Source organism: Megalobrama amblycephala, linkage group LG10 (genome assembly GCF_018812025.1).
Source record: "Megalobrama amblycephala isolate DHTTF-2021 linkage group LG10, ASM1881202v1, whole genome shotgun sequence".
In the NCBI taxonomy this organism is placed as follows: domain Eukaryota; kingdom Metazoa; phylum Chordata; class Actinopteri; order Cypriniformes; family Xenocyprididae; genus Megalobrama; species Megalobrama amblycephala.
This window is the reverse complement of record NC_063053.1, coordinates 879,895-896,479: the sequence shown is the minus strand read 5'-3', so window position 1 is coordinate 896,479 and position 16,585 is coordinate 879,895. Positions and strand designations below refer to the sequence as shown.

At 37.5% G+C, this 16,585-nt stretch overlaps 1 protein-coding gene across 6 annotated transcripts in view; it reads left to right on the top strand.

Annotated features, from left to right (window-relative positions):
• Window positions 1–16,585, top strand: part of fgfr2 (fibroblast growth factor receptor 2) — a 54,591-nt gene that overhangs the window by 30,125 nt on the left and 7,881 nt on the right. For all 6 annotated transcript variants that reach the window (XM_048203860.1, XM_048203857.1, XM_048203859.1 and 3 more), the window contains 6 exons: window positions 758–897; window positions 3,901–4,022; window positions 8,410–8,520; window positions 8,762–8,952; window positions 11,810–11,932; window positions 14,988–15,058. In XM_048203860.1, coding sequence (XP_048059817.1) covers window positions 758–897; window positions 3,901–4,022; window positions 8,410–8,520; window positions 8,762–8,952; window positions 11,810–11,932; window positions 14,988–15,058 — 758 coding nt within the window. The remainder of the gene's footprint in view (window positions 1–757; window positions 898–3,900; window positions 4,023–8,409; window positions 8,521–8,761; window positions 8,953–11,809; window positions 11,933–14,987; window positions 15,059–16,585) is intronic.

The following is a 16,585-nucleotide window of genomic DNA, read 5'->3' as shown; positions in this document are numbered from 1 at the left end:
ATGTTACAAAATCTTTGTATTTCAGATAAATGCTGTTGAAAAAAACTGTTTTCAACATTGATAATAATCATAAATGTTTCTTGAGCATCAATTCATAATATTAGAATGATTTCTGAAGGATCATGTGACACTGAAGGGCTGGAGTAATGATGCTGAAAATACAGCTTTGATCACAGATATAAATTATTCTGTACAATATATTCAAATAGAAAACAGTTATTTTAAATTGTAATAATATTTCACAATATTACTGTTTTTACTGTATTTTTAATTAAATAAATGCAGCCTTGGTGAGCAGATGAAAAATCTTACCGATCCCAAACCTTTGAGCGGTAGTGTATATAGTGAATGAAAGTGTTCCAGTATTCTAGATTTTAAAAGTTTATTAATTTCAGTTTTGTACAGTGGTGATTTGTTAGATGTTGTATTTTACTGAATAACATGTCAAGTTCTTTTGTTGAGAAGTTGAAGGTATTGAAAATGGTGGTAAGTTGGAAACATTCTTTAAAACCATGAAATATATTAAATATTCTTAAATTTATGAACTGCATGGCTTTTAGGTAAAGTTACTTCAATACAGCCTGATACTTTTGATTTTATGCTATAATTTGTATAATGTCTCAGTCACAGATTACTGTAATGATGATGTTAAGGCACACACACACACACACACACACACACACACATATAGCTGTTAATAGTAAATGACTCCGTCTCCAAGACTCAGGTGATCAGCCATCCGTCTTTCCCCTTACAGGTGTCCTCCGACTCCAGCTCCTCCATGAGCTCTAGCACGCCATTGGTCAGAATCACCACTCGCCGTAGTTCCGCCCACGATGACCCGATCCCAGAGTATGACCTCCCCGAGGATCCGCGCTGGGAGTTCTCAAGAGACAAGTGAGCATTTGTTAAATTCAAAGTGTAATCTTGCATCTTTTTCACTCATAAATCATTCTTATACACTCACAATCCCATTATGTCTAATTATTAACCTGTGACTTATGCAGGCGCGACATACAATCAATCATTCACATCACATTTTTCCATTATTAGACCATTATTCTTGCAGAAATCAAATGCAAATTTGTCATATTTTTCTGGAAGATATGAGCAGCTGTTTTGTTAGCATCACATGTTCTCTGACCGTGAACCAGAGAAACTCAGACTCGCATATTAATGTTTAATCGTCATGCTTAATATTTACGAAATGCTTCCGGCATCACTTGGAGATTTACAATGGATCGTGTTGCCAAAACCTTACAGATTTCTAATTAATGACTAAGAAAGCCTGTTTAAGCAATCTGTGACTAACATGGTGGTTTAAAAGGTACTTTGATTGTCTCGAGGATGATTTGTAAGCAGTTTGAGAGTTTAACATGCTATTATTCAACTCCAAACTATAACCAAGTCTTTATTTATTAAATTAATCGTGGAAACTCAACAAATGCATGCAGAGTTACTCATTGTATTTTTGCAGGATTATCATGCAGTGGATAACAGTCCTTACATGCATGATAAATAATGGTAATTCTATAGGTGAAGGGAAGCACCGTTTCATGGAATTTTTTAACTTCCCACCCACTAAAGGAATTGTTGCTCTTGGGCAGACGAGCTAAGACTTGTTTTTTTGCGAGGAACGCAATATCTAGGAAAGAAAAGATTTGTTAGAAACCATTTACTTGATATTAGCCAAACTTATTGAGTTATAAAGTTAAGCTATAACTCTCTCTGCTGTCTTCATCCCTCATGACGAGCCCCAGGGCACATGCCATGCAGAAGACATGTTAGCGTTTGTGGTCGGCATGGAGGATAAACATAACATTGATTATCTGTGGTGGGCTGGAGTAGACAGAGGCCGCCATTGATCGTACGGCACAGAGGGGGATTGTGTTATCATAGCCACAGATCGGCCCCGGGCCCTGCTGCGGGTGTGAATGTTTACATAGCCCAGTGGTGGAGGGGGCCGGGGACAGACCCAGCACCTGTCAATCAAAGGGTGACTGAGGGCCAATGGCAGGGCAGGAGGTCGAATGTCACAGTTGCCGTGAGGGATGAAGATGAAGTGTGTGTGATTGTGTTTTTATGTGTTTATTTCCAAACTTGATCTAATTAGGGAACAAATTTGCTGGAAAATGCCATCGAAAGTTGGATAAATCAGATGAAATCTCATTTCTCAAAAGGATAGGTGGTTCATAAATATGTTTAAAATCTATGTCCTTGCAAAAAGTAGCTAGTTTTTGTTGAAGGGGGCATGACATGAATTTTATTTTTATTATTTTAATATGTTCCACTTGTAATGTTAAAGCATTAGTTCACTTCAGAATTAAAATTTCCTGATAATTTACTCACCTCCATGTCATCTAAGATTTTTATGTTTTTCTTTCTTCAATTGAAAAGAAATGAAGGTTTTTGATGAAAACATTCCAGGATTTTTCTCCATATAGTGGACTTCACTGGGGTTCAACGGGTTGAAGGTCCAAATTCGGAGAGCTCTACATGATCCCAGACGAGGATGCTAGTGCAAGACGAGCATTTGTGGTTAAAAAGTATATAATTTTTATTTGTTTTAGAAATTGAGCGATGGTTTCTCTAGATGAGACTCTTATTCCTCGTCTGGGATCATGTAGAGCTCTTTGAAGCTGCACTGAAACTGACATTTGGACCTTCAACCCGTTGAACCCCAGTGAAGTCCACTATATGAAGAAATGATTTCCTCAAAAACCTTCATTTCTTTTCCAGAAGACATGAACATGTTGGATGACATGGAGGAGAGTAAATTATCAGGAAATTCATTATTCATCTTTCAAAAAAAGTTGATTTGCGAACTCTCCATTGCATTGTGCCTCATTTACAAAATCTGCTGTCAAATGCTCCGAACAAACATATAATCCTCTGACGTGATTTGTGCAATGTTAAAATAAACCATCCACTTGCTCCTGACGCTGGGATCCTTCAAAGTCTGAACAGAGACACATGCAAATGTCAGCAACTAAACGGCAGTGGGCGGGGCCTATGGTGCAATGATGTATAACTATTGGTCGATGTCTCTGGAGGCGGTCATATGCAAATGTATTTGCCTGTGTGATGTTACAATATCAGAAAAAAACGAGCCCTTTTTGGAGCTTGATTAAATAAATGCTTTGTTTGAGGAGGGCGTTTTTAAGCTATGAATCTTGCAGAATGATTTAATAATATAAAGACCTCTTATATGTCAAAAGATCAAATGCTGTAAAACCGTAATAAAATAATATGGAGTGATTGCCAAAAACACGGTATTTACATGGAACGGTATGGGCAATGACTTTATCATTGGCATTAGTTCTAGGACTACCTGTTTGGTTGAACAAGTGTTCAGAATTGCATTTTTTTGTTCGATGTAATACACTTCACCCCTTTAATAAAGGTGGGCGTCTCCTAATTGATGTCTAAGTTACAACACTCTCTTAATACATGCTCTAATCTTTTTTGCACTTGAGCAGAGCACGCTAGTCAAGTGTTAACCCCGGTATCCATCCCTCTCTTACACACTCTAAGAAAGTCTCTAAATCCCCAAAGGCATATTGTTACTCACCCCAGAGGAGCGTAACTCTAGATCTCCCAGCCAGACATTCAGCTGTCACACTCGCTAATGTCTAATGTAAGCTTTGCAACGGAAGGCAAAGGGCATCCACTTAACACCTACGAGTTAAGTAAACACAACAGAGCAACACATGCACTCGCAACTCTGATATACGGTTAAATGTCGCGAATGCTTGCGTTTAGAGATTGTTTATCGTTGTCTCCAAACCTAGTTTTTAATTGCATCTGGTGACTGAAAATGTCTGGATGGATTGAAATGGGCGTAAATAACTTCTATCAAGAGCGTTGAGTTTCTCTGTAATGTTTGTGGTCTTTGTGCAGGTTAACTCTGGGTAAACCTCTCGGCGAGGGCTGCTTTGGGCAGGTTGTGATGGCTGAAGCTCTTGGCATCGACAAGGACAAACCTAAAGAGGCCGTGACGGTGGCTGTCAAGATGCTGAAAGGTAAATGTTTCTACACGAGTAAAATTGCGCCCTGTTGAGCGTCCTCGGTCAACATTTACTCTTAGTTTGCTTGCGTGTGAACAGTATCTGAAGGTTTTTATTCATCCAGGCCTTTGCAGAATTTGTATTCGTGTGCAACTGGGCCATTTTTGCATTTACATTAATTTATTTGAAAACATTTCACCGCTAATGGCTTCATCAGATGTGGGATGGTGGGAATTACTTGACATTTAACCTCATTGGCTCATAAATTGATGTGGGCGTCACCTTTCAAATGGTTCGAATTGCTTTTTACAAGGGAGCTGCCTCTCCGATGCTGTGAATCACAAAACTACTGGTTCAGATATGGATGGTACACGAGTGAAAGATCAAAGCCCGGCAGATACAGGCCACAAATCACACCAGCTCAGCAGACGGATAAAATTCACATGTGATATTCTACAGACCGCCACTTTTACACTGTTTTATGCAGAAGACCGAGTGTTCAAAGAAAAGTAAAGCGTTCGAAGATGAAGGGATGCATGTCAAGAAATCTCTAATAGCGTGTGCATGCCCAGACGAGGCAAAACAGCTAAAAAGTCTTTCGAAAACACCAGACGGACAGGCAGAACTCAACACAGACAGAATAATATTGTCATATGGACCATATGAGGCTAAAATATCAGTGAAAACCTGGACATTTTTCAACAGAAACAGTGGTGTTATGATCCCAGCAACATGCAAAGACAACTCCCTGAAGCATCATCATGTCCTAACACTTCCATTTATGATTCATAACGTCAGGGATTCATATATAAATTTATATACTGACCATCTGCCATCTTGAGCTCTAAATATCACTATCGGATTCATTTATTTAATTAAATAATTAATATATTTAATTATATATATATATATATATATATATATATATATATATAGTTTAATTATGGAATATATATATATAGTTTAATTAGAGTATTAAATAGTAAAAACAAGTATATATATATATATATATATATATATATATATATATATATATATATACATATATGTTTAATTAGAATATTAAATAGTAAAAATGAGTAAAATAATTTATATATACATGCATGCATTAGTATATATATATTTATATATATATATATATATATATATATATACAGTATTTATATATACATATACAGTATATATATATATAAATATACACACATAGTATGCTAATTATATTCTACATTGAATTAATTTAAACTGTTTTACACCTCATTACTTGTGTATTTTTTTTTTTCATTTATATATTTTTATATTTACTTCTATTTATACCTTCTATTGGTACCTTAACAATTACCTTTTTGTAATATTTTAGACATAATAAATATGATTGTATATTGATGTCTATTTGGAGGCGTCTGGGCACATTTATCATGAATCGGACAAATATCAAAATATTAAAAAATCCAAATTGATATTAAAGCTACTTGAAATAAGCTAAAGCTGCTTTTCCACCGAAATTACCTGGAATAATTTGTCCCAGGAAGTTTTTTCCCCCAGACCGGTTGCTGTCTGTGTTTCCATCACAGTCTAAAGAAATTCAACTGGATTTTGTTCTCTGCATTTAAGCTTAATAATGCCTGAACCTGCATTTTTGCATTTTTTAAACTCTGTTGTTGATTTGAAAAGCAAACTACTCTTACTGCACCGCAACAGACTTGTAAAAATGGAAATAAAATGCTGAGTGAACTCAACCAATCAGCATATTCAGCGACTAAGTCCCACCCCTGAAAGTACCTGAACTTTGAAAAAGTACTACCTCGTGAGCAGGGACTTTCTGAGGGGGAATCTTTACCCGGAACTTCATTTAGACCTTCGAAACACACCGAGTACCACCCCAAAGTCACCCCTAGTTCCTGAGGAACAGCTTAAGAGTGTTTTAATTGGTTACACATTTACAATTGAGTAAAAACTAAGAAATAAACCAGACTAGTTAATGCATATGATCTGAGAATGTGCATACGTTGAGACGGGGAGAAAGTGTGAGACGAGGTCTTTACTGTAGAGGCCTGCGCAGGGTTATTTGTTGGTGCTGAGTGATGCTGGTAGAGCTCGGGTCAAGAGGCCGCATAGCTGACCCGGCGCTCTCCAGCTGCACGGCTCTCGCTCTTCACCTGCACAAAGAAAGACCCTCACACTGAAAGAAAGAAAAGAGAGTGGGGGAGGGAGCGAGCGTCTCAAAAGAAGTTTTAAAAGATGGAGAGCGGGCTGAGGGGGCAGGGCTGCGCCGGAGAAAACACTTGAAACAAGAGCCCGTTCACTGCTTACACCTGGCTTAATTACTGGAACCTGAAAAACATTTAGAAACTTAAAGAAATGTACGTCCTGCCATGCAAATCATTTTTGGGCCACTGAACAGTTTTTGTAGAGAAACGTTCGTGATTCTAGTATGGAGTGCACAGCATTCTTAGGAGAAGAAACCGGAGTAAGATAAGACAGGAATGGCGGTCAGTGGATTGTGTCAGGTTCGCTCCAGTGGTCAGCAGGCAGATAATGAAAAGGCGACTGTCTCTAAGGTAATTACTCTAAATGGAAGAAACGCTTTTTAATTGTGAGGCAATGAAAGGAGAGCTGTGTGGCGGCTCTTCAGTGAAACACTAAACCACACAGACAGACAGTTACACTGGGACACAGTCTGGCCAACCCACTCATACAGGAGTGTTGGCATACTACTCATGCTACTTTTGCTTTATGTGTAATGTGCATGTAAATTAATATTATTTACTACAGTATACATCCAGAACACTGAGCAGAAGTGCATTGACCTTTCATTTCTGTTTTCATTTTTGGATTTAAAGGGTTAGTTCACCCAGAAATGAAAATAATGTCATTAATTACTCACCTTCGTTCATCTTCAGAACACAAATTAAGATATTTTTGATGAAATCCGATGGCTCAGTGAGGCCTGCATAGCCAGCAATGACATTTCCTCTCTCAAGATCCATTAATGTACTAAAAACATATTTAAATCAGTTCATGTGAGTACAGTGGTTCAATATTAATATTATAAAGCCACGAGAATATTTTTTTGTGCACCAAAAAAACAAAATAACGACTTATATAGTGATGGCCGATTTCAAAACACTGCTTCAGGAAGCTTCAGAGCGTTATGAATCTTTTGTGTCGAATCATGATTCGGATCGCGTGTCAAACCGCCAACGGCTGAAATCACGTGACTTTGGCGCTCTGAACCGCTGATTCGACACGCTGATTCATAACGCTCTGAAGCTTCCTGAAGCAGTGTTTTGAAATCGGCCATCACTAAATAAGTCGTTATTTAGTTTTTTAGGTGCACCAAAAATATTCTCGTGGCTTTATAATATTAATATTGAACCACTGTACTCACATGAACTGATTTAAATATGTTTTTAGTACATTAATGGATCTTGAGAGAGGAAATGTCATTGCTGGCTATGCAGGCCTCATTGAGCCATCGGATTTCATCAAAAATATCTTAATTTGTGTTCTGAAGATGAACGAAGGTCTTACGGGTGTGGAACAACATGAGGGAGAGTAATTAATGACAGAATTTTCATTTTTGGGTGAACTAACCCTTTAGCTGCCAAATTTTAAGATGTTATTACTGAAAAAAAAAGATTAAAAATACAAAATAAACATTTTTATTTCATGTCTATTGTACGTTTAGATCATACCGTCACCATTTTGTGTATTTAAACGGGAAAAAATCTAAGATAACGTCAGTAAATTATGGAGTGCCACAAGGCTCTGTGTTAGGCCCGCTGTTATTTTCAATATATATGCTGATACTTGGTAATATTATAAGAAAAGATGGAATTAGTAATGCAGATGATACTAAGTTATATATTTCAACACGACCCGATGAGGTCTCCGAATTATCCGAACTGAATTCTGTTAAATTCAGATAAGACTGATGTATTACCAAAAACCTGTACACAGAATCTCTTAAAGTACAATTTTCATTTAGAAGGATGTACTGTTACTTCATCCTATAAGTTAGAGACCTGGGTGTTATATTAGACTGCAACTTGTCCTTTGAAAATCATATTTCATTTTACAAAAACAAAAAGTCATGCATTTTCTGTAAAGCTGTTTTGAAACGATATTGTGAAAAGCGCCATACAAATAAATGTGAATTCCCCAGTTTAAGACACCATTCCATTCTGAATCATTTATCATTGTTCTGTTTCACATACTATTTTTACAATATAGTTTGCAGAATACAGTATATACTGTCAAGTATGCATCTATGGGCTGTAGGAAAAACTAACAGGATTTATTTAGGATTTTTCCAAATCAAGCGGATTATTAGATTTTGTTGAGTGGACACAACAAAATGTGTTTTAAATTTAAAATGACTTTGTTTTTTTAACCTTTCTAGATGATGCAACAGAGAAAGATCTTTCTGACCTGGTGTCAGAGATGGAGATGATGAAGATGATTGGCCGGCACAAGAACATCATCAATCTGTTGGGGGCGTGTACGCAGGACGGTGAGCGAGTCGTTTTAACCCTAGCCTGCTGTGTCATATTTGATACATTCATTTCTAAGGTCTCTATATGATCAACATAATCAAAACTTTGCTGAAAAACCTGATGTACATAATCTAATTACATGCCTTTTTTGGAAAATAAAAGGCCTTTTAATATCATTCATCATTTTTCTACTTTTGACTTCATCTGTATGAATGACAGTGGGATCCCTGACAACATCTCTTTCTCTCTCTTTCTCAGGTCCGTTATATGTCATAGTAGAGTATGCGTCTAAGGGTAACCTTCGGGAGTATTTGAGGGCCCGGCGGCCCCCGGGAATGGAGTACTCGTACGATATAGCGCGAGTATCGGATGAGCCTCTGACCTTCAAAGACCTGGTCTCCTGCACTTATCAAGTAGCCCGTGGCATGGAGTATTTAGCCTCACAGAAGGTATCAGCACATCACACCACATACAAATGTCATTTAACTTTTCATATATCGATGAATGTCACTTACATAGAGTTTAAGTGCTGCTGGTCTCAACTAGTTCATCAAATCTTGGAAGGTTATTCAAGAGTTTTTCCGAGCGCACCTGTATATTTTGTTTTGTTCTTAGAGTTTCTGATTTCTATGGAAGCTTGTTTCCGCCACGGAATAAAACAATTTAAATGATAATTGCAACTTTTTTTTTTTTTGTCGCAATTCTCACTTTTTTCCTCAGAATTGGAAGATATAAACTTGCAATTGCTAGTAATAATGAGAATTGCGAGATATAAACTCACAGTTCTGACTTTTTTCTCACAATTCTGACATTTTTCTTGCAGTTGCAAGTTTATATCTCACAATTTTGACTTTTTATCTGGCAATTTTGACTTTTTTTCTTGCAATTCTGACTTTTTCTTGCAATTCTGACTTTTTTCTAGCAATTGCAAGTTTGTATCTCACAATTCTGACTTTTTTCCTCACAATTCTGACTTTTTTATTGCAATTCTGACTTTTTTCTGACTTTTTTCTAGCAATTCTGACTTTTTTCTAGCAATTGCAAGTTTAAATCTCACAAGTCTGACATTTATTCTCACAATTCTGACTTTTTTATTGCAATTCTGACTTTTTTTCTCACAATAGCGAGTTTATACCTCACAATTCTGACATTTATTCTCACAATTCTGACTTTTTTATTGCAATTCTGACTTTTTTCCTCACAATTGCGAGTTTATATCTCACAATTTTAACTTTTTTTCTTGCAATTCTGACTTTTTCTTGCAATTCTGACTTTTTTCTAGCAATTGCAAGTTTAAATCTCACAATTCTGACATTTATTCTCACAATTCTGACTTTTTTCTTGCAATTCTGACTTTTTCTACTCACAATTGCGAGTTTATATCTCACAATTTTAACTTTTTTTCTTGCAATTCTGACTTTTTCCCTCACAATTTTAACTTTTTTTCTTGCAATTCTTACTTTTTCTTGCAATTCTGACTTTTTTCTAGCAATTGCAAGTTTAAATCTCACAATTCTGACATTTATTCTCACAATTCTGACTTTTTTATTGCAATTTTGACAATTTTTCTCACAAATGCGAGTTTATATCTCACAATTTTAACTTTTTTTCTTGCAATTCTGACTTTTTTCCTCACAATTTTAACTTTTTTCTTGCAATTCTGACTTTTTCTTGCAATTCTGACTTTTTTCTAGCAATTGCAAGTTTAAATCTCACAATTCTGACATTTATTCTCACAATTCTGACTTTTTTTTCTTGCAATTCTGACTTTTTTATTGCAATTCTGACTTTTTCTCTCACAATTGCGAGTTTATATCTCATAATTTTAACTTTTTTTCTTGCAATTCTGACTTTTTTCCTCACAATTTTAACTTTTTTTCTTACAATTCTGACTTTTTTATTGCAATTCTGACTTTTTTTCTCACAATTGCGAGTTTATATCTCACAATTCTGACTTTTTTCTCAGAATTGTGATATATAAACTCACAATTGCAAGTTATAAAGTCCAATTCTGACTTTTTTCCTCAAAATTTTGACTTTTTTCCTTGCAATTCTGACTTTCTCACAATTCTGACTTTTTTATTGCAATTTTGACAATTTTTCTCACAAATGCGAGTTTATATCTCACAATTTTAACTTTTTTTCTTGCAATTCTGACTTTTTTCCTCACAATTTTAACTTTTTTCTTGCAATTCTGACTTTTTTATTGCAATTCTGACTTTTTCTCTCACAATTACGAGTTTATATCTCATAATTTTAACTTTTTTTCTTGCAATTCTGACTTTTTTCCTCACAATTTTAACTTTTTTTCTTACAATTCTGACTTTTTTATTGCAATTCTGACTTTTTTTCTCACAATTGCGAGTTTATATCTCACAATTCTGACTTTTTTTCTCAGAATTGTGATATATAAACTCACAATTGCAAGTTATAAAGTCCAATTCTGACTTTTTTCCTCAATTTTGACTTTTTTCCTTGCAATTCTGACTTTCTTGCAATTCCGACTTTTTTTCTAGCAATTGCATGTTTAGTTCTTGCAATTCTAACTTCTTTTCTCAGAATTATGATATATAAACTCACAATTGCAAGTTATAAAGTTCAATTCTGAGAAAATAAAGACAGACGTTTTTTTCTCAGAATTACGAGTATGTATCTTGCAATTGTGACTATAACATGCAATTGCAACTTTATATCATGTGATTCTGAGAGAAATAAGTCAGAATTGTAAGACAAAAAGTCACAATTACCTTTTTTATTTTTTATCCGGTGGCCGAAACAAGTTTCCATAAATTTCACATCTTTCTGTCCCTACATGTGACTTTTAGAAAAGCCTCTAAGGCTGATTCTTGGCCATAATAAACAGAAATGGATCAGACTTCATGCTAATGGCTTTTCTAAACTATTTATAGAATTGAAATCCAACAGATGAATATATAACAAGCTTTTTTAATGCAGTTAATTCTTACATGCATGTTTAAAGAGTGCATGTAATAGCAGCATTTTTCATACGATCAATGAATGAATCACAGCAGATGTGCACGACTCTCTGAGCCGGTCACAACGCTCTCACTGCGAACATGCTAACTAAACACTGTCATCACGCTCGCCTTCCCGTCTGGAATGCGCACAGAGCCTTATCGTGCTCTCAGACACTCTCGCACGGATCCACCCTGCGGTTTATCCCTGAAGTACCTAAACGTTCCTGTAGTGTGTTGTTTGTGTCTGCGTGTGTGATGTTTGTCTGTGTTTCCGAGATGAAGTCGTGATGATTTATGTTCTTTCTATCTTTCTCCATCTCTATGGCAGTGTATACACAGGGATCTGGCTGCCAGGAATGTGTTGGTCACAGAAAGCAACTTTATGAAGATTGCAGACTTTGGCCTGGCCAGAGACGTCCACAATATAGATTACTATAAAAAGACCACAAATGTGAGTTTCATTTCGTCAGGTGCCACTCCTCTTTACCTTTATACACATTTCCTGTTGCTTTTCATCTTGGTATGCGATCTTTTGTCTGTGTTTAAAGATGCATGTGATGCACACCATTACTATCTGTTGTGTTGATGTTGAAAAAGGTTGAGAATTGCTGTTCAGAGGTTTCTGAGTTTTTAAATGTTGGGATAAGCTCCTGAGTGAGGACACTTTTGGCTCATTTTTCCTTACTGTAAATTTTAAGTGCATCTACTAAATGTTAATTTTGTCAATGTTTAAGTGTACACAACCATATAAATGGCCTCAAATCCAATATACATGTTCTAAAAGCTATGAAACTCCAATTTAGATCTCATTGGGACTTGAATCGTCCTTTATATAGATATATTCAGGCTCGACTCCTTTCAGCCTCCCGCCATCTCTTTCTTTGTTCTCTCACCTTTTCTCTCTTTCATTTCTCCTTTTCCCCCCTCTGTTTATCTGCCACTTCCCCCCCTCCCTCCTCTCACCAGTCTTGGCATGATTTGCAGATTCCCAGGCAGTCGGCGTGTAAAGTGATTTCAGCTCTTTGCTTATTTGGCCCTGCCCTCTTCTCTTATTCCAAAGCTTGTTGTTCAAGCTCATGAGAAAGAAATGTTAGTGACAAACCTAAACACATTAGCATAGCTTTAACTCCCATTCCCACCATTATACCAGTCTCTAGCCCATCTGTGATGCTTGTTTAGGCTGTAATTCACTCATCCAAGAGTTTAGGTCATCAGACGTGGCGCAGAAAGAGTGTGTGAATCTTGATAGCATCGTAATCATTATTACATTTGGGTCAATGTTCACGAAAGATCAACATGAAATCAAAATTGACCCTATTTAATAAATAAACATAGTATTATTGTGCATGATTCAAGTGTCAAACTCCACTCCTCAAGTGTCTCCAAACAGCTCCATAACACCTGCCTGGAAGCAATCCTGAAGACCTTGATTGGCTGGTTCAGGTGTTTAATTAGGGTTGGAGCTAAACTCTGCTAAGCATTGGCCCTCCAGGAACTGAATTTGACACTCTTGTTCTAGTTGGTCATTTATGGTTGTTAGATGGTTTATCAACTGGTTGAAAAATCAGCAGGAAATTCAATTGATCAATGGATCCTGATGGATCATGCTGGTTAGAGCTGGCTGGACCAGTAGAAAACCAGCTACCATGTCCAAAAAATTAGCCTGCCAACCTTTAACTGGTAGGACTTGGATTTTACAACAGGGAAGTAAATGTTAACAGCAACTTTTCCCAACTTAAAGGGTTAGTTCACCCAAAAATTAAAATTCTGTCATTAATTACTCACCCTCATGTCGTTCCACACCCGTAAGACCTTCATTCATCTTCAGGACACAAATTAAGATATTTTTGATCAAATCTCCATCCCTCCATTGACAGCTACGCAATTGCAACCTTGACACTTCAAAAAGTTCATAAAGAGATTGTAAAACTAATCCATATGAATTTAGTGGTTTAGTCCAAATCGCAGCTGCGTAAAACGAGAATGAACCTCGCTGGTTCTTGCTGAAGCTCAAACGTGCCGCGTAACACCAGAATGAACCTCGTTGGTTCTTGCAGAAGCTCAAACGTGCCGCGTAACACCAGAATGAACCTCGTTGGTTCTTGCAGAAGCTCAAACGTGCCGCGTAACACCAGAATGAACCTCGTTGGTTCTTGCAGAAGCTCAAACGTGCCGCGTAACACCAGAATGAACCTCATTGGTTCTTGCAGAAGCTCAAACGCTGCAAATGTGCCGCGTAACACCAGAATGAACCTCGTTGGTTCTTGTAGAAGCTCAAACGTGCCGCGTAACAGCAGAATGAACCTCGTTGCTTCTTGCAGAAGCTCAAACGTGCCGCGTAACACCAGAATGAACCTTGTTGGTTCTTGCAGAAGCTCAAACGTGCCGCGTAACACGAGAATGAACCTCATTGGTTCTTGCAGAAGCTCAAACGTGCCGCGTAACACCAGAATGAACCTCATTGGTTCTTGCAGAAGCTCAAACGTGCCGCGTAACACCAGACTGAACCTCACTGGTTCTTGCAGGAGCTCAAACGTGCCGCGTAACACGAGAATGAACCTCACTGGTTCTTGCAGAAGCTCAAACGCGCCGCGTAACACCAGACTGAACCTCACTGGTTCTTGCAGAAGCTCAAACGTGCCGCGTAACACCAGAATGAACCTCATTGGTTCTTGCAGAAGCTCAAACGTGCTGCGTAACACCAGAATGAACCTCATTGGTTCTTGCAGAAGCTCAAACGTGCTGCGTAACACCAGAATGAACCTCATTGGTTCTTGCAGAAGCTCAAACGTGCCGCGTAACACGAGAATTAACTCCTTTGGTCAAGAAAACATGCTTGAGCTTCCATTTACCACAACTGATGTGTGTGTTGATGAATGTTTATATGTGAATAAAAGCCTAAACTCAATCTGTTCATCATATGAAGCGATTGTGTCTCATCAGAATATTTGGACTAAACTGCTCAATTCATATGGAGGAATTTTAATTTTTAGGTGAACTATCCCTATAATTCACCAGTACTGCATTAGTCCTGATTTATTTCTTAGTTCTTATCAAGGTCACCAAGATCTGGCCATGAAAATTTTAAACATAGTTTGGCATTATTAAAACAACGAGCAAAGCCCAGATTGAGCGATACTGATGACTGATTAATGGCTGGGGTTAGATTCAATTACACTAGTTCAACCCCGTCTAAATAAAACACTGTGAGCCAGGAGATTGTGAACTCGGAGCCCTTCCTATTGGATCTAGCACTGTAAATGCCATTGACTCTTGTATCTTCTCCACCAGCCTCAATTTATAAACCCGCAATGACTCCTTTGGGAAATTAGAGTTCTGCGATACGTCCCACTAGGATTTAATTCCCAATCATTACTGGCTGTTTGGGGCTTAATGAAATTTCAGGCTAACAAGGGTCTCGTGCAGATAAAGATGTGAGTTTGGCAGTGTGTGGATGTTGTTGTGTGTCGACCGTCTTTGACCTTTTCTCCTATTGATGTCTGTAGGGTCGTCTGCCCGTGAAATGGATGGCTCCAGAGGCGCTGTTCGACCGAGTATACACGCACCAGAGTGATGTGTAAGTCAACCATTTCATTTTTAAGTAGAGATATCATAGAAAACAAGATTATTATTGAGCTTTTGCTGAGATTTATGACCCAAACTCCCTCCCTGGTCCATGCATATTATTTACTGAACCTAAGTGATGGCAAATAAACCTCACACATCACAACCATAAGCTGTGAACATATGATGCATATTTACATGCAAGTGCAACTGTTACTAGTTCTATATTTGAAGAGTTGAACCAATTATAACAGGAAATTAGCGTATAGAATGACGATAGATTATTATTATTATTAATACTTCTGCTCAGTGGTTTTGAAGGAAATGTGAAAGCTAGTCTAAATGGCTTTTAAAAATGATACTGTTAGAGATGTTTGTATTTCTGCAAATTGAAAAAGGGACTGAAGAGCAGGAAAACACTTCTACTGTGGTTGGAGTCGCTGTGTGTTTGTATAAAGTGAGTAGTTTGGGAATGAATAGGAACTGCTGGCAGGTGAGTTCAGGCAACGAGAATTGATTCCCTTCTGAAAAGTGGTGGAAAGTGAAGGAAGTGTTTTTGCAAGGCAGAGAAAGAAGAAGGGCTGTTCGCGGCCAGCGCTACACCGAAAAGCGAGAGATTTCACGCTCGACTTGCGGCCAGTGCCGTGTTACTAATCTGCGCAGCTTCAAAGCCCTTCAGACTCTCACCTCCCAGAGCCTGGACGGAAATGCCCACGATCTTCCCTTCACTCCGTCCTCTCTCCAGCTCTTCTCTGACTCATTGTTTTTTCTTTTTCTGAACACTTGAAAGTCTCTTCCCCTCTTTTTATTTTCCATAGAGTGAAATAATCCTGTTTCTTGTCATTTGAGTTTGCGTTTATCCGTTAGTACATGCTTGTTTCATCTCATTTTAAGCTTACTTCTCGTAAAGAGATGAAACGAACCGGAAGTTACGCTTTGGTGCATGTTGGATTTGTCAGGCAGCCTCTGCGGGACGTTTTGAAGTTTTGGTTGTGTGCTTGGGCTGCAGTCATTTCTACATTCTTTTGTTATTAATAATCTGGTCTTTTGGTTTGCAACCGATCAATCTTTAATTTGTCTAGTACTTAATGCATTGGAATGCACAAAAACAGACATTATCATTTAAGATTTTGGCCATACTGTCCACCCCTAATGAAATATGTTGTAAGTGTGTGCGTGTTGTGGTCATTATCTTTTGTCATGTGTGTCCGCTCTTTGTGTGGTCCGTGCAGTAAAATTAAATCAATAGCAAAGAGACCCTTATTGATGGCAAACTCTTGAATCTTTTGTCTCCGTTAAGGTCCCGAGCTCTCTGATTGGCTCAGAGGCAGACACAATCTATAAATGACATCATATTAAGTGAATACATAAATTATAATAAAAATTGGCATGTTTTGACAAACAAGACCCCCAGGTAATGGGATGATGTAAGTTGCAGAGCTTGCAAAAATGGAAATATGGATGCATGTGTGTGGATTTCCTGTTTATTTAGGATGTTAAATTGATGGCTTTTATGGTTAAGGTTCATCCGGCCTCATGC